Source organism: Ictalurus furcatus, chromosome 6 (assembly GCF_023375685.1).
Source record: "Ictalurus furcatus strain D&B chromosome 6, Billie_1.0, whole genome shotgun sequence".
Taxonomy (NCBI): Eukaryota; Metazoa; Chordata; class Actinopteri; order Siluriformes; family Ictaluridae; genus Ictalurus; species Ictalurus furcatus.
Window position 1 is genome coordinate 33910673 of NC_071260.1, and position 25000 is coordinate 33935672.

At 42.0% G+C, this 25000-nt stretch overlaps 1 protein-coding gene across 1 annotated transcript in view; it reads right to left on the bottom strand.

Moving 5' to 3' along the window:
• Positions 1 to 21975, bottom strand: part of LOC128609289 (anosmin-1) — a 28397-nt gene extending 6422 nt beyond the window's left edge. The window contains exons 1-7 of the mRNA XM_053627810.1: positions 21675 to 21975; positions 16080 to 16127; positions 6390 to 6452; positions 6054 to 6276; positions 2997 to 3181; positions 1877 to 2006; positions 263 to 468 (exon numbers count right to left, since the gene is read on the bottom strand). Of these exons, the coding sequence (XP_053483785.1) occupies positions 263 to 468; positions 1877 to 2006; positions 2997 to 3181; positions 6054 to 6276; positions 6390 to 6452; positions 16080 to 16127; positions 21675 to 21869 (1050 nt within the window). The 5' untranslated portion in view covers positions 21870 to 21975. The remainder of the gene's footprint in view (positions 1 to 262; positions 469 to 1876; positions 2007 to 2996; positions 3182 to 6053; positions 6277 to 6389; positions 6453 to 16079; positions 16128 to 21674) is intronic.
• Positions 21976 to 25000: the final 3025 nt, after the last annotated feature.

The following is a 25000-nucleotide window of genomic DNA, read 5'->3' on the forward strand; positions in this document are numbered from 1 at the left end:
CTAGTGAGCTCACACACACACACACACACACACACACACACACACACACACACATCACAGGGAGGGTCCGTTGGGATTCCTCTTTAACGTTGTTTATACTGATCATCACTGAGATGAAGAGAAGGAGAACAGGAAACTACGACCTTACATGGACAGTGGGAGACAAACACAGCCGGACAGTATGGACAGTATGTCTTGGGCAATTGGAACAGACTCAAAAGCAGAGTGGGTGTGCTTTATTTTTATTTTCAGGTCAGTTTACCCCATCGATGGTCTTCCTCCTCTTCTTTATGGAAGGAATGGTGGTTTTTCCGGCGACGTTCCAGCTCCAGGAGATCTTAAAATGATGGATGGGGACATCCGGCTCTTCGGGAAGCGTCCAGGCCAGATGTGCCATCACCGAACCGCCGCCGTCCGCCGTTATGTTGGACACCCTAAGTCCGGATGGGCGTGGAGGAGGAGACGGATCTGAGACGGAGAGAAGGAGATTCAGGTTGATGTTTAAAACTAGAACACGGCACTTAGGAGGCGTGGCTTTCAGATTTCAGACGTCTGTAGATGGGCCTGTACAGACGAAGTGATTTATATCATCGTACCAATCACGATTCTTTGTTTATACGTTCAACCGTTACGATAGAAACAGAACCATAGAAAGAAACGTGATTTCCATCAGAGCCTCTGTTATAGAAAATGAATCAACACCTTCTGACCAATCAGAATCCAGAACTGAACAGCGCTGAGGGATAAAATAATCCCAAATCATTTCGGTTTACGCTACAGTCGTGACTGAACTGTTCCTTTAATGCCATTCAGGACGCAGAACAGGAACTCTTCGTGTCTGAGACGTGACGTAAACTCAGACACGCGCACGCTTGAACAATCACGCAGTTTTTATTTTTACTCCCATCTGAAAATAATTACCGTTCGCTAGCAGGATAACCGTAGCAGTGCTAAATAAATACAGGGCAAACGACGGCAAATTAAAATCATATGAACGGCCTCGTCGAGAGAAAAGCAGGGACGTAACGTGAGCTGATTCTGTGTGTGTGTGTGTGTGTGTGTGTGTGATTACTGCCAATGATACATGTCTCATTATTTACTAATGAATGAACTCTGCAAGATTGATTACTATTAATCAGTGAACAGAGCTTGTGTTCTCTTTCATCTACAGAACTTAAACATTAACGATCTTATTAGAACATAAAACTGTTATAATAATCAACGACACACGAGATACCAAGTCGGAGCTGATCACTGTTACTGCTCTGTCCTGAAGATGCCGGAAAACTTCAAGTGCCGGAGCTGCTGCTCTTCAAAATGCATCAACACCTTCTGACCAATCACAGTCCAGAATTCAGCGTATGACGGATATCGCTACAGCCCCGCCCACATGTGCAGTTTGGAAATGATTATAAGGGCGTGTACAATCTGGTTAAATGAAATTAATTGAGGTTAGTGTGTGTGGAAAGAAAGGCCTGGAGATCTGGTGTGTGTTGCAAACACTCTTTCATGTTGCTTTACATTTAACACACACACACACACACACACACACACACACACACACACACACCCTAATCTGTTTCAGAGGTCTGAGTGAAAGAGAACAGACAACTTACCTCATTTCTTGGCATGCACACACACACACACACACACACACACACACACACACACAGTCTCCTGTGTATTAGAAACCCGTCGCTAATTTAAATATGTAAATCACTGAGATGAAAATATAGTATATTATTAAAATGAAGTGTTATGCTGGAATTTCTGTAAAATCTGCAGAAAGGACGGAAAGGAGGCGAGGAGACGGTGTGTCACCACTGTAAATCTTTATGGCGTGTTTTATTGAGCAGAAATAATAACAAACACACACCTCTGGACGAGCGGAAGTGTTTGCTTGGCGCCGTGAATCCGCGAGTGCCGTGTATGTTCACAGCCGCTACACGAAATTGGTACCACCGAGTGGCTCTGATCTCCGCCAACTCGACACGCTCTTCTGTGACCTGAACAAAAACAAACACAAAAACAGTAAGACAGGTCAACAGGTCTGTATACTATACACTGTGCACTTGTGTATGTAGTAGCTGACGTTGGTAGGTCAGTGACGTTTTTACGGCTTGGTAACGTACGAAACACTCGACGAGACTTCACAACAAACACACGGGTCTAAACAGACAAACTAATCAAGAACTAACACGAAACAGGTGAACACAATAGAGGGAAGCTGGCTGCCATGGAAACCATGTGACAAAAATGAAAGTTTTGTTGCGTGATATGTCATCTCAAACCCCAAACATATTCGGTTTAAACTTTTAGATGCCACACAACAATGTAGAGGCATTGTCACTGGGTGTGTCAGCTTTTTAATAAAATATCAATCGCATCACGCTCTGGAGGCTCCGCCCCTTTTTCTATGTAAATCAGGCTGTGACCCAGTGCGAAAAAGCATCCAGTGCCTGATTTAGTGCATCATTTGTGTATTTGTAGATTCAACATTTGCATATTTATATACAAATATGCAAATTATTCAACTACACATAAGCAAAGGATGTAGTTTGCAATAAATATGCAAATGATGTGACGGGTTATAAACATGCACATGAAGGAACTATAATTATGCAAATGATGTAGTGTGCAACAAATATGTAAATGATGTAGTGTGCAATAAATATGCAAATGATATAACTACAAATATGCAAATGATGTAGTGCGCTATAAATATGCAAATTAGGTAACTACAAATATGCAAATGTGCAGTGCTATAAGTATGCAACCGATGAAACTACGAATATGCAAATGATGTAGTGCGCTATAAATATGCAAATGATGTAGTTCGCTATAAATATGCAAATGATGTGGTACGCTATAAATACACACATGAAGTCAGTACAAATATGCAAATGATGTGGCGCATTATAGTGCAGTAATATTTTTGCGCCTCTCTAATCTGGTACATCTGCAAACAAAAGTTGAAACCGAAGCAGTGTGTGAACCTGTGCCACGTCCTGCCACGGCGTTGCGTCGTCCTCACTCGGGTGGATGCCGTAATTCCAACGCTGCTGTACAACGTAAACCACCGGCTCTACTGAAACGTTAAACTTTGAAGACCAGCGGACCTCCAGCTGTCCTGACGGCAACTCCAGAAATGTCAGTTCGTTCCTGGGCTTCAGAGGAACACCTGAAACACAGAGTTATTTTATCTGTTTACACAAACACACTGTCTAGTTTTTGCCATTAAGTTTCTACTTTCCACTGTAGAACCTTAAGAAGGTCTCTCTCAGCCCTCACACAGCTCTCTCTCTCATCACCTCTTCAAAGGGCTTTAATAATCATACAGAGTTTTGGTGCAGGACTCAAAGCACCAGAAATATTCCGCTAGAGCATAATGTTAATGTTAATGTTAGCCTCATGTATGTCTCTCTGAGTTTTTCCAGGATCGATGCGATTCACTCGCATGAAGACACACACAGACTTTACAGCTTTTAGTTCAGTGTTCATAAAAAGCTACGTGTGTGCACACAAACCACATTTCCCCCAAACATTTAACCCTTAAAGCTGCAATAAACGCTTCCACGTGCAATAAATTAAACATCTTTACATATTTACATACGGAGCTTTGAGAGGAAAAGAAATGTGTAATGTTTAATAAAATGTAAAAGTGTGAAGACAAGGGGAACGCCGCCTCACAGCAATGCCCTCGCTGTCTGTCCATCACAGTTTAGAAATCCTTTTCAGAGCCGCTAATGAAACGCAGCTGTAGCTCGTTAGCTAAACCACCATAAACACGCCACTCTGTCAGTCACATCGCCGAGCCTTAAGCTTTGCCAGTCTATTTGTTTAAGTTCTGCACTCGTGCTTCATCTTGAAAGTTTGTAATCGTCTGTCGTCTCTGTGCACGGGAAACTCCTCAGGCCTTACCGCCACTCAGAAGTCCATCGAGGCACGCAGCCCAATTCCAGTCACTAACAAGCTGTATGGCAGTAATGGCAGCCACGTCCTGCATACCTCTTCCTCTGTTTCCTTACTGCAGGAGACAAAGTCTTCCTAACACACTCATTCTCAATGAAATAAACACACATTTGATCATCAAGGTTGCTAGCAAATGGATAATAGGATGGGTATAGTGGCCAGACAGAAGTCTGCGTGAACATCGTAGACTCAAGGTCTCTTAGCAAGAGCTCGAAAATAACAGCAAGGCAGACAAAAATATATATGTGTATAAAAATGCTTTGAGACGACACAATAGTGTGATCACCTGCTGTGAATAAAAGCACAAAAAACCTTCACGTCCACGGTGGCAGGACACAGCCAGTCAGATTCCTGCATGCTCAAAATAGCCCCAGTTTATTTCCAGCTACCATAACCATGGCTTCAACTGCCCCTATTGTCTCTGAAACAGAGGAGGTGCTTGTCTGTGCGTTATACTGAAGTTATTCACGCTAGACGCAGAATGTGAGTGCGATGAAGCGCCAGTTAAAAAAAAAAGAAGTAGACTGCTCATCTGGACTTGCTTGCAGATATGAACAGCCATGCCTTTCCCGCTTTACCAGGTGTCCCCATCGCAAATTCACGCCCATTCCCCTGGAAGCTGATCAACAAGGTTATCATAACCGCGATCCGAGTGTGGTATGCTACATATCAAGTCCATTTCGGTTTTAGTCACGTAACCTTCTGATCCTAGGTTTCGGCTCGTTGGCCCAGCTGAGCCCCGCTCTTTCATGCGGCAATGAGGATGTTTAACAGCTCGAAACTTGGTGGCCTGCCACATGTGTCCCACATGTCTGGCTCTTCCACATCATGACATCATGCACTCAAGCTGAAAGCCCCGATGCTCAGAAAATGATCTTGAACCTAAATGAGAATTATTTAAAAGCTGCAGAATTACATCATCACCACGGGACTCTATGTTCCTGTATCAGTGGCAGGGAGATAAACTCTGCCAGCAGAACCTTTACAAGAATATGGGGCCAAAATCTTCGTTTACCTCGACCTTCACAGTGCATTTGTGAGGAAACTTCATCACTACTTCAGGGCACTGTGAGTCTGCTGTGATGCCATTCGGCCTGATTAACGCATCTGGAGCTTTCCGAGCTTCTTGTTAATTCTTTGAAGCATGATGAACAGAAACTAAAACAACCATATCTTTCCTCACCCAAAGTCATGAGCAACAAGAGAACTGGAAATTCGTCCATGGCTGGAGCTCTGTGGCTGTCCTCCTTACTTACAGACCACAGATTACTCAGAAAACCCAAAAACGATCTAGAACACAATCTGAGCAAACAATTCTGCCAGCGTCATGCAGTCACACTTTCTAATTTGGTCACATGGCCACACATGGACACACATCCTAGAGCACAAGTGACCAGAATGTCCGCCTGATTAAAATAGTTTCAAGTGTGGCCCAACTTCTGCGAACACAATCAGTGCACATCTACCTCAGCTCAGGGAATCCAGGTAATCTCTTTTACACCCGTGTACAGTAATGATTTATAAACAGTAATGATTTATAAACAGTAATGATTTAATTGGCCCTTGTCAATCGATAAAGCAGTAAACAGAGATTGAAACAGAATGGTATCAACAGAAGATAGAAACATGCTGCTTTTGAGACTCGAAGAGAAAGAGGCTCGTAATGACCTTTCCTCTGAGGGAAAAGGTCACGTTCCATTTCAAATCTCAGTGAAGGACACACCAGAGTTAAAGGTCCTCCACCTGCAGGTTCCCACATCTGACAGCGATTTGGGTGCGATGCTCAATTTCAAGTTTAATGCTTTACAGCTTCACACAAATTACACCCCCTCCAGCCCCCATCACAATAAAAGGAAAGAAAAAAGAACCAATTACGCACTTCTTGCAAAGAGGTACATAAAGAGCGATCTGTAGATTTATAAGACTAGCGGTGAATGAGACCGGAAAGTTCTCCTTAACCAGTAGTCAACTAATACGTTTTCTATAGGGTACTGCTATCTATTCAGTACTTTTTATCCCTTTATGTTTACGTTTAATGTTGTGGAATGTCCGTGAATGAAGTCCGTGCTAGGTAATCGTACCTTTATAAATGTTCCTGGGCGTTTGACAGGTCCGTCCGCAGCCGTTCGAGCAGCACTTCTTGTGAGAGGAGCAGTGGGCGTCGCTCTCACAACTCTCCACACATGCGGCAGCAAATCCGCTCGCTCGCTCCGGAGCTGGACACGCCCCCTGCTTCACTGTTTCCACCGAGAGGAAAAACTCACAGCTCACCACGCACTCGGACTGTTTATTCGGGAAGACAGTCTGGAAATGGGAAAGAGGGAGTATTGAGAGAATCAGAGCTCGGACAGTACGCATTAGCATAACGCATTACATATCCTCATTAGCATAACTTTATTAGAAAAGCATAGCGATACCTCACACAAATCCTGACACTCGTTCTCTCTGAGATCCCATGATGCTTTACAGGGCTCCAGACACTAAAGAAAAATAACAAAAAGCAAAAGCAATGCCATGTAAATAAAGATGACTTTCATAGCAGCACATTCCACAGAATATATCGACAATGGTATGCTCACATTAATAACGTGAACGTGAATAAGAGTAACACTCGGCTGGTGTAGCTGCTAGTTCAGCCTGTGTCATTTTGGCTTGTTAAGATGAATGCTAATGCAACATGTCTGTGTGTTTAGAGAATGAAGAGATACTGAGAAAGAAAGGGAAGAAAGTGAAATGAAAGGGCTGAAAGAAAGAAGCTCATGGCTCTGCTCGTGCCCTGGTCCATAACCACAAGCTAAACTCATAAGCTTTAGAGTTTTTCTGCACCCAGTCTGTGATTATTAGGTATAGACTTAATACAGTAGTTTTGCTAAAACATGAACAAACAAATTAGCATATAAACTTTGAATAAAAATCCTAGCAGTTTTTTAATGTACTGTTTAATAAATGAAATCCAATTTGCAAGCTACTTAGAGACGATATGTTTATGCTTACTGTACTGACTGATGTGTGCATATTGTATAAGGTACTGCCTGATCAATATACTGACTGAATAAGGTACTGACTGATCAGTGTACTGACTGAATAAGGTACTGACTGTAATATTTTCCTGAAAATTATCACAATAATTTCAACAAACTAGCAGTTATTACCAGCATCACTGGTGAGATGAACATCATCCAATCAGAAAGGCTGAAGAAAACTAAGCAAATAGTTAAGTGGGTGTGGCTATCATATGTAGGCGGAGTTATATGTGTGAAATGAATGACTCATGAACAATGAAGTCCATTTTGTTCAATAATAAAGATTAGTTTGTAATTTTGTTCTATAGGATAGTATTTAAAATAGGAGTGCAGTTTTCATACACTTCATTACTATCTACACCTCAGTATTATCTACACTTCAGTACTCTCTACAGTTCAGTACTATCTACACTTCAGTACTATCTACACTTCAGTACTCTGTACAGTTCAGTATTATCTACACTTCAGTACTATCTACACTTCAGTACTATCTACACTTCAGTACTCTGTACAGTTCAGTACTATCTACACTTCAGTACTATCTACACTTCAGTACTCTGTACAGTTCAGTATTATCTACACTTCAGTACTCTGTACAGTTCAGTATTATCTACACTTCAGTACTATCTACACTTCAGTACTCTGTACAGTTCAGTATTATCTACACTTCAGTACTCTCTACACTTCAGTACTATCTACACCTCAGTATTATCTACACTTCAGTACTCTGTACAGTTCAGTACTATCTACACTTCAGTACTATCTACACTTCAGTATTATCTACACTTCAGTACTATCTACACCTCAGTATTATCTACACTTCAGTACTCTGTACAGTTCAGTATTATCTACACTTCAGTACTCTGTACAGTTCAGTATTATCTACACTTCAGTATTATCTACACCTCAGTATTATCTACACTTCAGTACTCTGTACAGTTCAGTATTATCTACACTTCAGTACTATCTACACTTCAGTACTCTGTACAGTTCAGTATTATCTACACTTCAGTACTCTCTACACCTCAGTATTATCTACACTTCAGTACTCTCTACACCTAAGTATTATCTATGCTTCAGTACTCTGTACAGTTCAGTATTATCTACACTTCAGTACTCTGTACAGTTCAGTATTATCTACACTTCAGTACTCTCTACACCTAAGTATTCTCTATGCTTCAGTACTCTGTACAGTTCAGTATTATCTACAGTTCAGTATTATTCTCAGTCTCACAGTATTCATTACACTTCACTTTTCCATGAGTGTAAGTATTCTGTAAGTCCGTCCCTCCAGGATTTTGTGATCGCAGAAATTAACGCAAAATCAAACAAACTCCGCAATTATCAAGGCAATTTTTCAAAATTACTGCAGATTTATTTGGGGCTGAGACGCGTCATGTGACACCATCACAACGTTTATTCAGTCAAAGCGTGCGTCCATTCACATGCATTGAACACGAGTACAGCTAAAAGCTCTCATTTACCAACAAACATCACTGTACAAGAGCGCAGGACGATTTTGTGGAAGTGCGATTTCGCCGATTCGAGTCGTTTTCCAAAAAAAAAAAGAAAAAGCACAAAAAAACTCCACAAGCTGCATTGCAATTTTTTAAAAAGCTGCAGCAAAATAAAGCAATTTTGGCCTCAGGAACTACAAAAAGCTCCATGAAATCCACTATGGAGTGATCAACTTTTCTTCAACAAAGATGAATATTTTCAAACATTCATTTGCGTGGACAAATTTAATTATTGTATGTAATGTGTTATTTACATAATTTTTTCCTAATTTTTTATGGGGGAAAAAAAAATTAATTCTGAGAGAGTTCTGTGTACATGCACAACAAGTGAAGAAAATAATGCTCTCTCTCTCTCACACACACACACACACACACACACACACACAGAAAGATTTCAGAAGTTGAACTGCAACAACACTTCTCTATAAAGCATTACAGCAGTAATTTTGAGAAACAGGGGAAGTTAGCAGGTGACATCAAACGGAAATTCTTCTCTTTAATTATTGATTTAAATGCAGCCGGAAGACACTGAGAACAAAGAGGCCTCTCTGAGAGAGAAAAAAGAAAGAGGACGAGTGAGAAAGAATAGAAAGAATGAATTATTCATGCGATCCACAATCGGAGGATCGTGGGTAATTTATGAGCCGAGTAAACAAGCTGGAGAAGATTAACGCTTCGCATTAAAACTTCATGAAACCTCCCGCTCTGTAGAAAAATAAACAAAACCAAACATGTCACCGAGCAGGAACCTTTACTCTCTTCAACAAATACTAAAACCTGTTTCCTTACCATCCATTAAAACCTCCAGAGAAGCTAACGAGTGTGTTCTAGTGGCTCGGACTCGGTGCTGCTGGTTCTGCTCACGGTTCTAATCTGTTCCAACACCAGTCCCAATAAATACACACAGAAATCATAAAGAAACTGTAGGAGTTCCTCAGGGCTGTGTGTTCTCATTTCTACACACAGATGAAGCGGAAAAACCACAAGAAAGCCATAAAGATACACCAATAACTATTCCAAACCCTTCACTCCGCTACTGACCCGATACCATTACATTCCATTACATACCATACTGACCCGATACCATTACATTCCATTACATACCATACTGACCCGATACCATTACATTCCATTACATACCATACTGACCCGATACCATTACATTCCATTACATACCATACTGACCCGATACCATTACATTCCATTACATACCATACTGACCCGATACCATTACATTCCATTACATACCATACTGACCCGATACATTACATTCTATTACATTCCATACTGACCCGATACCATTACATTCCATTACATACCATACTGACCCGATACCATTACATTCCATTACATACCATACTGACCCGATACCATTACATTCCATTACATATCATACTGACCCGATACCATTACATTCCATTACATATCATACTGACCCGATACCATTACATTCCATACTGACCCGATACCATTACATTCCATTACATACCATACTGACCCGATGCCATTACATTCCATTACATTCCATTACATACCATACTGACCCGATACATTACATTCCATTACATACCATACTGACCCGATACCATTACATTCCATTACATATCATACTGACCCGATACCATTACATTCCATACTGACCCGATACCATTACATTCCATTACATACCATACTGACCCGATGCCATTACATTCCATTACATTCCATTACATACCATACTGACCCGATACCATTACATTCCATTACATTCCATACTGACCCGATACCATTACATACCATACTGACCCGATACCATTACATTCCATTACATACCATACTGACCCGATACCATTACATTCCATTACATACCATACTGACCCGATACATTACATTCCATTACATTCCATACTGACCCGATACCATTACATTCCATTACATACTGACCCGATACCATTACATTCCATTACATACCATACTGACCCGATACCATTACATTCAATACTGCCCCGATACCATTACATTCCATTACATACCATACTGACCCGATACCATTACATTCCATTACATACCATACTGACCCGATACATTACATTCCATTACATTCCATACTGACCCGATACCATTACATTCCATTACATACCATACTGACCCGATACCATTACATTCCATTACATACCATACTGACCCGATACCATTACATTCCATTACATACCATACTGACCCGATACCATTACATTCCATTACATACCATACTGACCCGATACATTACATTCCATTACATTCCATACTGACCCGATACCATTACATTCCATTACATACCATACTGACCCGATACATTACATTCCATTACATACCATACTGACCCGATACCATTACATTCCATTACATACCATACTGACCCGATACCATTACATTCCATTACATACCATACTGACCCGATACCATTACATTCCATTACATACCATACTGACCCGATACCATTACATTCCATTACATTCCATTACATACCATACTGACCCGATACCATTACATTCCATTACATACTGACCCGATACCATTACATTCCATTACATACCATACTGACCTGATACCATTACATTCAATACTGCCCCGATACCATTACATTCCATTACATTCCATACTGACCCGATACCATTACATTCCATTACATACCATACTGACCCGATACATTACATTCCATTACATACCATACTGACCCGATACATTACATTCCATTACATACCATACTGACCCGATACCATTACATTCCATTACATACCATACTGACCCGATACCATTACATTCAATACTGACCCGATACATTACATTCCATTACATTCCATACTGACCCGATACATTACATTCCATTACATTCCATTCCATACCATACTGACCCGATACCATTACATTCCATTACATACCATACTGACCCGATTCCAGAGCACTCTCTCATGTGTTCACACACACACACACACACACACGCACACACACACGGACACACACACGGACACGTCCGTCTTTCTCACAGTCATTGTTAGCTGTGTGCTTCAAATGTCCACCAAAAGGTGCTTCTGAAGTGTGTCCTGTCCCCCAAAACAAACAAACACTCGCCTCTCCTTTCTACAGGCACTGGAACATCAAGTGTGTGTGTGTGTGTGTGTGTGTGTGTGTGTGTGTGTGTATCTGTATATGTGGGTGTGTGTGTCTGTATGTGTGTGTGTGTGTGTGTGTGTGTGTGTGTACATGTGTGTGTATTTGTGTGTGTGTGTCTGAGAGGGTGAGTATGGTTCATGGCAGTTTGTTTGCTCTCTGCCACTGAAATCTTCTTGAACTACAATTAACATATATGTATTGTGCTTCTGTTCTTTTCCTTTTTTATAACATCAATACTCTGTACTCTTCAGTGTTCCATACACACCCATATTCCTTATACTTCAGTGTTCCATACACACCCATATTCCTTATACTTCAGTGTTCCATACACACCCATATTCCTTATAGTTCAGTATTCCATACACACCCATATTCCTTATACTTCAGTGTTCCATACACACCCATATTCCTTATACTTCAGTGTTCCATACACACCCATATTCCTTATAGTTCAGTATTCCATACACACCCATATTCCTTATACTTCAGTGTTCCATACACACCCATATTCCTTATAGTTCAGTATTCCATACACACCCATATTCCTTATACTTCAGTGTTCCATACACACCCATATTCCTTATAGTTCAGTATTCCATACACACCCATATTCCTTATACTTCAATATTCCATACACACCCATATTCCTTATACTTCAGTGTTCCATACACACCCATATTCCTTATACTTCAGTGTTCCATACACACCCATATTCCTTATACTTCAGTGTTCCATACACACCCATATTCCTTATACTTCAGTGTTCCATACACACCCATATTCCTTATACTTCAGTGTTCCATACACACCCATATTCCTTATACTTCAGTATTCCATACACACCCATATTCCTTATACTTCAGTGTTCCATACACACCCATATTCCTTATACTTCAGTGTTCCATACACACCCATATTCCTTATACTTCAGTGTTCCATACACACCCATATTCCTTATACTTCAGTATTCCATACACACCCATATTCCTTATACTTCAGTGTTCCATACACACCCATATTCCTTATACTTCAGTGTTCCATACACACCCATATTCCTTATACTTCAGTGTTCCATACACACCCATATTCCTTATACTTCAGTGTTCCATACACACCCATATTCCTTATACTTCAGTGTTCCATACACACCCATATTCCTTATACTTCAGTATTCCATACACACCCATATTCCTTATACTTCAGTGTTCCATACACACCCATATTCCTTATACTTCAGTGTTCCATACACACCCATATTCCTTATACTTCAGTGTTCCATACACACCCATGTTCCATACACACCCATATTCCTTATACTTCAATATTCCATACACACCCATATTCCTTATACTTCAGTATTCCTTATAGTTTAGTATTCCGTACACTTCAGCATTCCATATATGTCAACGTTCCTTACACTCCAGCAATCCTTTACACTTTTCACAGTTACGTCCTCTTTACACTTTAGTATTCCACGCAGTACTCTACATTCCAGTCTACTAACATCAGATAAGTAAAACTTCTTATGTTCACAGAGCACAAAACATCTAGTTTAGCTGTCTGTCTGCCCTGTCTGTCTTCCTCATCTGTCTGTCTGTCTGCCCTGTCTGTCTTCCTCATCTGTCTGTCTGTCTGCCCTGTCTGTCTGTCTGCCTCATCTGTCTGTCTGTCTGTCTGTCTGCCTACCCTGTCAGTCTGCCTCTCTATCCATTTATTTGACTGCACTGATAAATATTAAGAGGATTTTTTTTTGTCTCTCAATAGAATCAAACCAGTCTCTCTGTCTCTGTCTCTCTCTCTGTCTCTGTCTCTCTCTCTCTATGTCTCTCTCTCTCTCTATGTCTCTCTCTCTCTCTATGTCTCTCTCTCTCTGTCTCTCTCTCTGTCTCTCTCTCTGTCTCTCTCTCTGTGTCTCTCTCTCTGTCTCTATGTCTCTCTCTCTCACACTCTCTGTCTCTCTCTCTCTCTGTCTCTCTCTCTCTCTCTCTCACTCTCTGTCTCTCTCTCTCTCTGTCTCTCTCTGTCTCTCTCTCTCTCTCTCTCACTCTCTGTCTCTCTCTCTCACTCTCTGTCTCTCTCTCTCTCTGTCTCTCTCTCTCACACTCTCTGTCTCTCTCTCTCACTCTCTGTCTCTCTCTCTCTCTCTGTCTCTCTCTCTCTCTCTGTCTCTCTCTCTCTCTGTCTCTCTCTCACACACTCTCTGTCTTTGTCTCTCTCTATGTCTCTCTCTCTGTCTCTCTCTCTCTCTGTCTCTCTCTCTCTCTGTCTCTCTCTCTCTGTCTCTATGTCTCTCTCTCTCACACTCTCTGTCTCTGTCTCTCTCTCTCACACTCTCTGTCTCTCTCTCTCTCTGTCTCTCTCTGTCTCTCTCTCTCTCTGTCTCTCTCTCTCTCTCTGTCTCTCTCTCTCACACTCTCTGTCTCTCTCTCTCTCTCACTCTCTCTCTCTCTCTCTCTCTGTCTCTCTCTCTCTGTCTCTCTCCATCTGTCTCTCTCCCTTTCTGTCTCTCTGTCTATCTGTCTCTCCGACTCTCTCTCACCCCTCCCCCTCTCTGTCTCTCTCCATCTCTCTCTCTCTCTGTCTCTCCGACTCTCTCCCCCCCCCTCTCTCTGTGACTCTCTCTCTCTCTGTCTGTCTCTCTCTCTCCCCCTCTCTCTATCTATCTCTCTCTCTCTGTCTCTCTCTCTCTCTCTCTGTCTCTCTCTCTCACACTCTCTGTCTCTCTCTCTCTCTCTCTCTGTCTCTCTCTCTCTCACACTCTCTCTCTCTCTCTCTATGTCTCTCTCTCTCTGTCTCTCTCCATCTGTCTCTCTCCCTTTCTGTCTCTCTGTCTATCTGTCTCTCCGACTCTCTCTCACCCCTCCCCCTCTCTGTCTCTCTCCATCTCTCTCTCTCTGTCTCTCCGACTCTCTCCCCCCCCTCTCTCTGTGACTCTCTCTCTCTCTGTCTGTCTCTCTCTCTCCCCCTCTCTCTATCTATCTCTCTCTCTCTGTCTCTCTCCATCTCTCTCTCTCCCTCTCTGTCTCTCTGTCTCTCCGACTCTCTCTCTCTCTGTCTCTCTCCCTCTCTGTCTGTCTCTCTCTTTGTCTCTCTCTTTCTTTGTGTCTGTCTGTCCTTCTCTTTAACAGGGAACTCTTTTGAAAGATAAAGAAACAAAATGACCAAAAAAAGGACAAAAGCCTCAGTGCATTCTGGGAGTCCAATGTTGGTGCAACAGCATGCTAATGAAGGCGACATCACCCCCATCTCTCTCTCTCTCTCTGTCTCTCTCTCTCTCTCTCTGTCTCTCAGCTTACTTTAATTTTCCAGAGTTTGTGTTATAAAGGAAAGAGTGTAAACCCTCCTGCGTGGATCAGGATTTGGGGAGTGAGAACGCAGTTCCACAACCAGCATCTTGTCTTCCACACGTTGATATCGTACTGAATTCTTACGCACGGTGTAACAGCCGAACCGAGTTGCCGTACCTGTGTTTGCAATGCTAGCTGCTGTTAACGGGAGCAATAACTGAGGAAACATAACTCCAGGAAAATCGGCAGTATCGGAAATCTGGAATTCTTCTGGAAGGCTTTCCACTAGATTCTGTAGCGTGGCTGTGCGGATCTGTGTTCATTCAGACACGGAGGTTTCTCTCCACATGCCCTGTAATGGCAGTGATTTAAAGTAACTGAAATTCCAGTGCAGTTTTTAAACGTTCTTAAAAGTTTTTAAAACTTCAGGATAACGAGACGCCGTGAATCCAAACACGAGCTGGAAACAAAGTCACTGTGGAGAGAAGAATTAAAAAGGAAGTCAAAAAGCAAAACAAAAGCAGCTGTGCTGTTGCCACGGCAGCCGAGAGGTGAGGCGGGCAGATCGGGCAGCCACGAACCACGGGGAAAGTGGGAGAGAGATTTCGAGTGCCTCTCGAAGCTATATTCCTCCGTGGTTCACGTTTCGGGGACTGAACAAGTTGCTAGGCAACAAGGTAACGACATCACACATCAATAATAAAAGTCAGTTCTCGAGTCAGCTATTAGCTCTGGTTAAGTGTTTAGCTTAACGCTGGTTATTTTTGCTCTTTCCTGTATATATGAACTTTGACTCGAGTTGAAAAGCAAATCATTCATGTCACAGAAAAAAAACAACAACACTCACACGACGTAAAAGGAAACTGACGTGACCCAAAAAGAAAGTGCTAGAAAAGCAAAGGACACGCCGTCTCCGCTTGTTTATTTTCCAGGTCCGACTTTTCCCTGAGTGACTGACACTGCTAAAATAAATAGGACAGAAAAGTGCAACAATCACGCCATTGTAGTCTGACTGAAGTCCCTCAAACACGTGTGTGTGTGTGTGTGTGTGTGTGTGTGTGTGTGTGTCAATGGTCTGGTTTAAGGAATGCCATTGTTAGTAATAATGTAATAAAGCTGAACAGATTATGGTGTTTAATGGACATTACCTTGGAACACTGCTTGTGATTCTGACACCATACCAGAGATCCATTTCCCTGCAACGGAGAACGAAAGAAAAAATCTGATAAACACATTGCCTTAGAAACATCGAGCTGCAATAATGCACCTCAGTCTTTATTTCAAATGATTTATCCCACAGCACTGCTGGATTCTGGATTGTTTGGTCAGAAGGTACAGCTTTATATTAACGTGCTCTCGAACCCCACAGACTGAATCCATAAAGCACTTTAATGAGTCGATACGGAAAGTAATGAAACATCAGGGTACAGCGGGACACAGCTGAAACTCCTACAGCACAAATGTCTGTCAACTTCAAAGGGTTTCTGGAACAACGTAATCGGATGGAGCAGGAAATCCTGTAAAGGAACTTTATCTTTAAAGAGAGTGAACTCTGTGATCCGGAATCCTTCGGAATCGTTCGGAGTCGCTCGGAGTCATTCGGAGTCGTTCGGAGTCGAGTCTGTAACGATGATTCACCTGATGCTTTTAATTTCTACTACGGAGAAAACTCCAGAGAAACAATTAGCCTAAAAACGTCCAACCTTATTCCTGGTGGTTGCTAGGGTGTTGCTAGGTGGTTGCAGCAAGGGTGATGGTAGGCAAGTGCTATGGTATTGCAAGTGGTTGTTAGGGTGTTGCTTGGATGTTTGTATGATATTCCACGTGGGTGCATTAGTGTGGCTTGGTTGTTCTTATGTTAATCCAGGTGGTTCCTAGCATATGGCTAGGTGGTTGCTATGACATTCCAGGTGGTTGCTAGCACGCTGCTACACTTGTAATTATCGTCCATGTACCTGAATGGACACGGGTCTAAACAGTACAGGAAGTAGGAAAGCCGGACCTTCCAGAACATTCCCGTGTTCATTTCTGAGTGGAAAATACTCAACCAATCAGAAGGCTGTAATTACTGTATATAGATGAACACAGAACAGATAATCACGCATGCTCAGGTGTGGTATTAAAGTAGAGCGTAGAGAACGTGACGTGAACACGACGTCACGCTGTTTATCTTTCCCTCGGATGGAGACGTGAGATGGAGAGAGAGAGGAGGAATGAAAGGCTGAATTTAAAGTGTGATTTATTTTAGCGTTCCCGACGGACCAGCGGGAAATCTCCGACACGCCTCCAGCTTAATAAAACTACACACAGTCCTTCTTTCACTTTGTGTTAGAAGAGTCGTATTTTACACTCTGGGCGTTTCCTCTTCTCTGTCCGTCAGTGTGTTGTGTTAAATAGTAGTGGAGTTGTTAGTGTAGTTTAATACTACATGTTTTACAGGTGTGGTCACGCACGTCGTGGATATGGAGCGTCGCTAGCTGAAGAAACCGGGAAGAGTTTTTAAATTAGCTGCAATGTGTAGCAGAGAAAATCTCAATCTGGGACACGCCCTGAATAAATACACAATACGGGTTAGGGGTAAGAGTTACACAAACAATTACACAACTACACACATACACACACACACACACACACACACACACACACAACCACACACACACAACCTCACACCATTACACAACCACACACACACACACAACCACACACACAGACACAACCACACACACAGACACACACACACAACCTCACACCATTACACAACCACACACACACACACACACACTCACACACACACACACAACCACACACACACACACACAACCACACACACACAACCTCACACCATTACACAACCACACACACACACACAACCACACACACAGACACAACCACACACACAGACACACACACACTACCTCACACCATTACACAACCACACACACACTACCTCACACCATTACACAACCACACACACACTACCTCACACCATTACACAACCACACACACACACAGACACACACAACCTCACACTATTACATAACCACACACACACAACCTCACACCATTACACAACCACACACACACACAGACACACACAACCTCACACCATTACACAACCACACACACAACCTCACACCATTACACAACTACACACACACAACCTCACTCCATTACACAACCACACACACAACCTCATACCATTACACAACTACACACACACACAACCTCACACCATTACACAACCACACACACACACACACACACACACAACCTCACACCATTACACAACCACACACACACAACCTCACACCATTACACAACCACACACACAACCTCACACCATTACACAACCACACACACACAACCTCACACCATTACACAACCACACACACACACACACAGACACACACAACCTCACACCATTACACAACCACACACACAACCTCACACCATTACACAACTACACACACACACACAACCTCACACCATTACACAACCACACACACACACAGACACACACAACCTCACACCATTACACAACCACACACACAACTACACACACACACAACCTCACACCATTACACAACTACACACACACACACACACAACCTCACACCATTACACAACCACACACACAACCTCACACCATTACACAACCACACACACACACACACATACAACCTCACACCATTACATAACCACACACACACAACCTGAAAAACAACAGGAAAAAATGAACACTACTAGTCGTATTGTTCTCCGCTTGATAGATCACTTTGCTTGTATTTCCTCATTTGTAAGTCGATTTGGATAAAAGTTTCTGCTGAATGAATAAATGTAACTCCAGACCCCATACAACCTTAATGATAAAACTACACACACACACCACTGATTAAAATACTACACACACAACTTCTGAAAATTACACAACTATACACCCTCTGCATTATAAAAAGTACACACACCAATAATGACGATTACACAACCACACACACACACACACACACACACACACACACACACACACACACGTGGATTTATGAAGATCAGAGTCAGGTTTCTTTGAACACACATGTTGATCAGGCCATGTACAAAATTTCAGGTCTGATTGAAGCTCATTGTGTGTGTGTGTGTGTGTGTGTGTGTGTGTGTGTTGTATATATTTAAGAGCCAAAACCAAGTAACATAAGTCTTCATTCATTCAGCCTTTTAAACCCCCCCCCCCCCCCCCACACACACACACTACACGTTTGATTCACTTCCCAAGTGATTTGGTATTAAAGTGAACACGGCCGAAACCACTTTACGATGTTTATCTTTCCCTCGGATTGAGATGTGAGACGGAGAGAGAGAGGAGGAATGAAAGGCCGAATTTAAAACGCAATATATTTTACAGCTCCCGCCAGAGCAGCGCGAATTCTCCGACACGCCTTCGGGTTCATCGCCCGAAAATAAATAATCGCATGTAAAAACGCACTTCTGCGAAACAGAGTCCTTCTTTCAGTTCGTATTAGCTAAAGTGGTATTTTACGGTTTGGGTGTTTCCCACTCTGTGTGTTATGGGAAAAGTGTCAAATTCTACACACTACTACTTAGTATTGTTTTTTTTAAATACTACTAATTAGCATAATAACTAACCTTACTTAGTTGCTACAACTTATAATAACTCACTCCTACTTAGTGTAGATTAAACTTTAATTAACACTACTCGTACCACAGCGCCATAGTCTCGCTCCGTTCTGATTGGTCAGAAGGTGCTCTGACTGCTCGTATAGTTTCCTCTAATGAGACCTGGAAGGAGTCTCCAGTGTCAGAGGTAAAGCTGACTTTTGAATTGTTTTTTTGTTTGAATCTTTTAAGTTGAAGAGAGTTATTTACTACACGTCCGTGTGTACCGTGATGACGTGATGATCGTGTTCTGGGTTACAGACGGGGTTTTGTGGCTTGTTAGACCAACATTAAACACTTCTCTATCATGTTTATTTCATCCTGCTGCTTGTCCAGTCAATGAATTATTAAATGTTCAATTCATGTCGAACAATGAACTGTATAAAACATTCAGAAGGCACGTGCTACTTCTCTGTGTGTGTGTGTGTGTGTGTGTGTGTGTGTGTGTGTGTGTGTGTGCGCGCGTGTGTGTGTTGGCATTTGGCCCCCTGACTAATTAGACAAAAAAAAAGGAAGGGGGTTTGTTTTTGCAGCTGACCAGTTCCTCTAATAAGCACTTGAAAGAAGTGTGACCTGCACGTCCTGCCTGTTCCTGTAGCACAACACTAAAATAATCAGAGAAGGAGTCGACTCTTTGATTCTTTGAGTTGACTCGTTTAGGTGAACACTGGGAGATGACTCGTGTACATGAGTCATTTTGTTGTAGATGTACTCAGTGATGTTAAATCTCAGTGTTCGGCCCTTCAGCTGAGCACGAATGGTGAGAAGAGTGTTTGACTCTCAGTGGTGAGTGTGTGTGTTTGTGTGTGTGTTTGTGTGTGTGTGTGTACGTGCGTGCGTGCGCGCGCGCATGTGTGTGTGTGTGTGTACGGGCATGTGTGTGTGTGTTTGTGTGTGTACGTGCATGTGTGTGTGTGCGCGTGTCTGAGACAGTGTTTTTCATTTTATTATAAGTCTTGCTATTTTATTAAGTCAGAGTTCATGAAACAATTTCAGAAAAATAACTGCGCACAATATAGTAGGGGAAAATGGCAAGGAGTCATAAGAGTCGACTCTTACTGACAAGTCGAATCCGACTCACTGAACAGAACCGGCACCTAGTGCTGAACAGCATGACGTCATAATGTGAGTTTCATGTTTAATACTGTGTCACATTTAACTATGGATATTTTACTAAAGAATGCAATGATTAAATGGTGTATGGTGAATGGTGAAGAATGGAGTGCAGCTGCACAGAACGGACGTCTACCTGGAGTTAAAACTCTCCAAATGATAAAATCAACCGTTTTCAGAATTCTAATCGTTTAGAAGTCACACCAACGAGATCTGCCAACAGCTACAGGTTTATTATTATTATTATTATTATTATTATTATTATTATTATTATTATTATTAGTTAAAGAATGGCGGGTCGTACGTTGTATCCGTTTATAGCTACATTTAACCTTGTGGAACATCTTTAGCACTGAAACTGGAGACTCCTTCTACAGCTTACAGAAATGTTCATCATATCAACGATTACACCTTTTTCTTTCTTTTGTTTTAACTGCGTGTTATATTACTATAGAAACACCCTGTTGCTATAGAAACGATAAGCTATTAGAACAAGCGATTAATACTGTATAACCCTGTGATCTGAGGCTGCAGTACTGTCAGACAACACGGGTTAGTAACACTGTACTATAATAATGACTACACACTGATCTGTAAAGGCAGTGTGATGTAGAAGTAGTGTGTGTGTGTGTGTGTGTGTGTGTGTGTGTGTAAAGGTACCAATGACCTGTAACCATTCATTCAATTACCCCACTTTAGTGCAAAAGCACAGACACACACACACACACACACACACACACACACACACACGCCAAAGCAGTAAATTATCATTACATCAAAAGTTACAATGATGACATTAGATCAAATGTGTTCAGAGTTTTTTTTTTATGTTAAATGTTACAAAGGTACTAGATAAATTTAACACAAACAAACAAACAAACAAACAAATAAATAAATAAATAAATAGGTTGGTTTATATAATACATATACAAGTAAATAAATAAAAAAAATAGACCACGAACCTGAGAGTGTTTAAAGAGAGCCGAAATGCGCGTGAGGTGCAGACTGAGGCAGCGGGAGGCGCAGCGCGCGCGGGTCACGCTCTCCACCAGCACCGACTCGTCGTGCCGTCTCGCGCTCACCTCCGCCGTCCCGATAAGAACACTAACGGCGACTATAATCATATTAATCCACAGGCTCGTGCGTCTCGACGACATCGCGCCTCGCGTTCCCCCGTCCCTTCCTCTATACACACCGCTCCGGTTTTCTCACGCACGCACGCACGCGCTCTCTCTCTCTGACTCTAACTCCCACGCGCACACGCACACGCAGGCTGAACTGAGAAGAGGAGAAACACCACGCTTTCATTTTATCACCCAGCGCGAGAGAGGAGGCGGAGTCACACACACAAGGCCTGAGCGCTGATTGGGGGAGAAACGTGCGCGTGTGGATAAAACATTAAAGCCTCGCGTGGCTTTGAAAATGCATTGAAAAGGCCCATTTCACCATCAGGGCAATAATGAAGAAGTTCCAGTCCACTGGAAATGTTATGAATCGACCTGGAATTGGACGCGTGTCTATATCGTCTCAACGCACTGTGAAGAGGACGGTTCGGGTGGATAAAACATCTCCAAGGATCACAGCTGGAGAACTGCAGAAGTTAGTTGTGTCTTGGGGTCAGAAAGTCTCCAAAACTACAATCTGAAGTCACCTACATCACCACAAGCTGTTTGGAAGGGTTTGAAGAAAAAAGCCTCTACTCTCATCCAAAAACAAACTCGAGCGTCTTCAGTGTGCCAGACACTACTGGACCTTCAAATGGGATCGGGTTCTATGGTCAGATGAAACCAAAATAGAGCTTTTTGGTAATAAACACCAGAGGTGGTTTTGGAGCACACAGAGAGGTAGCCGTATGGAAAAGTACCTCATGCCCACGGTTAAATATGGAGGTGGATCTTTAATGTCTTGGGGCTGTTTTTCTGCCAGAGGACCTGGACATTTTGTTAGGACACATGGCATCATGGATATCAAATATCAACAGATATTAAATGAAAACCTGACTGCCTCTGCCAGAAAGCTTCAAATGGGCCGTGGTTGGATCTTCCAGCAGGACAATGATCCAAAACATACATCAAAATCAACACAGAAATGGTTTACTGACCACAAAATCAAGATCCTGTCATGACCCTCCCAGTCCCCTGACCTGAACCCCATAGAAAACCTGTGGGGTGAACTGAAGAGGAGAGTCCACCAGCGTGGACCTCCAAATGTGAAGGATCTGGAGAGATTCTGTATGGAGGAACGCTCTCAGATCCCTCGCCATGTATTCTCCAACCTCATCAGGCGTTATAGGAGAAGACTCGGAGCTGATATCTTGACAAAGCGAGGTAGCACAAAGTATTGACTAAAAGGGTGCCAATAATTGTTGCACACCTATATTTAATATATATATATCTATATTTAATAAACCTGTTATGTTTGTAATTGTTTGATATCCATGAGAACAGAGTATTTTTGTGAATTTCTTTAACAAAAGATCAAAAGCTTAAACAATAAAGACAATTTTTCACAGCCTTCTTTGCTTGTATTTACCAAGGGTGCCAATATTAATGGAGAGAACTGTATCTGTTGATTTTTTTATTGAGATTTTTCAGAAGGTGTTGATTCATTCTCTATATCAGCGGCTCTGACAGTAGTGCGGGTTTATATTAATGCGCTCGTTCTGATACGTTAGCGTTTTTATAGTAGCAGCTCTTTCACAGGGACGTGTACGACAAGCACTCATAAACCGAATAAAAAACGTGTGTAATCGTTGATATGGTGAAGTTTTCTGTAAGGAAAAGTTTATTTAACATTTATGAAAGAAGGAGTCTCCAGTGTCAGAGGTAAAGCTGTAACTGTACGTTTGCAGGCATCTTCAGGACAGAGGAGTTTACACTTCTTTGCGGTTTCTCTGTGACACTGCAAGCTTTGTCTTATTGAAGAGAATTTAATTGAACATTTAAGGAAGGAGTCTCCAGTTTTAGTGTTTGTAACAACTTCATGAAAGAGAAAAATGAGAGGCTGGTTAGGGAACAACTGTTTATAGCTGCTATAGCGTAAGCGAGAACGGGAACATTCAACAACATTAAATGAAACTATAAACTTATAAATGTACAGTATGACGTGTCACTTATTCATAAGTAAAAAACAATAACAATAATAAAAATAACGAAAAAACATTTATTTGATTTTATTGTGATTGCTACATTAAAACAAAATTAAATATAAAGTCAGACAACACTATGAAGTGTTCAACGTGAATTTTGCCGTTTCAGACATTTTATATGTTATATTAATTACAATTTCTATTCACTCAGACTTTTTCTTCATTCTAAATTATTTCTAAAGGCCCTGAAATCATGTGCGTTCTCTCCTCTGCTTACGTGGAAGTGTAGTATTTACACTGTACGATGTATAGTTATAGAAAAACGTTCACTTTTCGAACAGACTACGCTAGCTATGCTAAAAACGAACGCACCCTTCTATCAAATCCATCGCAGTAAAAACCAACTGAAAGAAATTCAAACCACAACCTTCAAACCATCAGCGTTTTTGTGCAGGGAGGAATCAGGATAACGCTACGAGACCTCATAGAGCACACTAACAAAGCCCGTCGCCGTTAAAATAGTGAAAATGAGTCAGCGTTTTTATTAGCATAGTTCCCTGGAGACTTTGTTATTTATTAGCCGTCCTGACTTCACTTTCTGCCACCACATCGGCAGCAGATAATGAGGCTTTATTGGCTTTTATGTCATAAAACAGAGCAAGGCACAAACTGGGACTCGCGATTTGGCCCAGCAAGACAGCTAGCTCGAGGCTAGATCGCATCATGTGCCAGAAATTTCAGCTTCCATAATGAAGCCCGGAATTGGTCCTTATGGCCAACAGGAAGCTGCTTGCCAGGAATAACTCATAATGTTTTGTGTTGCCCACCCACACCGAGCCCGCTTTCTGGACTTCCATGCGGTCCATGGTGCTTTCTGAAAAGTGTTTGGAGGGTCAGTAATTATACGTGGCCCGTGCGTGTCATGTTTTCTCAAGAGTCTGAAGTAAAAGATCCCCGGCCGCTCGTGAACGTGGAACAGCGTGCTGGGTCGGAACCGTAACCGAGCCTTGAGTATAATATATAAAATAAAACCAGTCAGAATCTAGAATTCAACAGCAACGTGTGTTCTATATATAAGGATAATTTTCACCACACACACACACACACATACACATACACATACACACACACACACACACACACACACAGACCCAGGGCGGAGTGTGTGCAAACACAACAGAGAACAAAAAGGAGACAAAT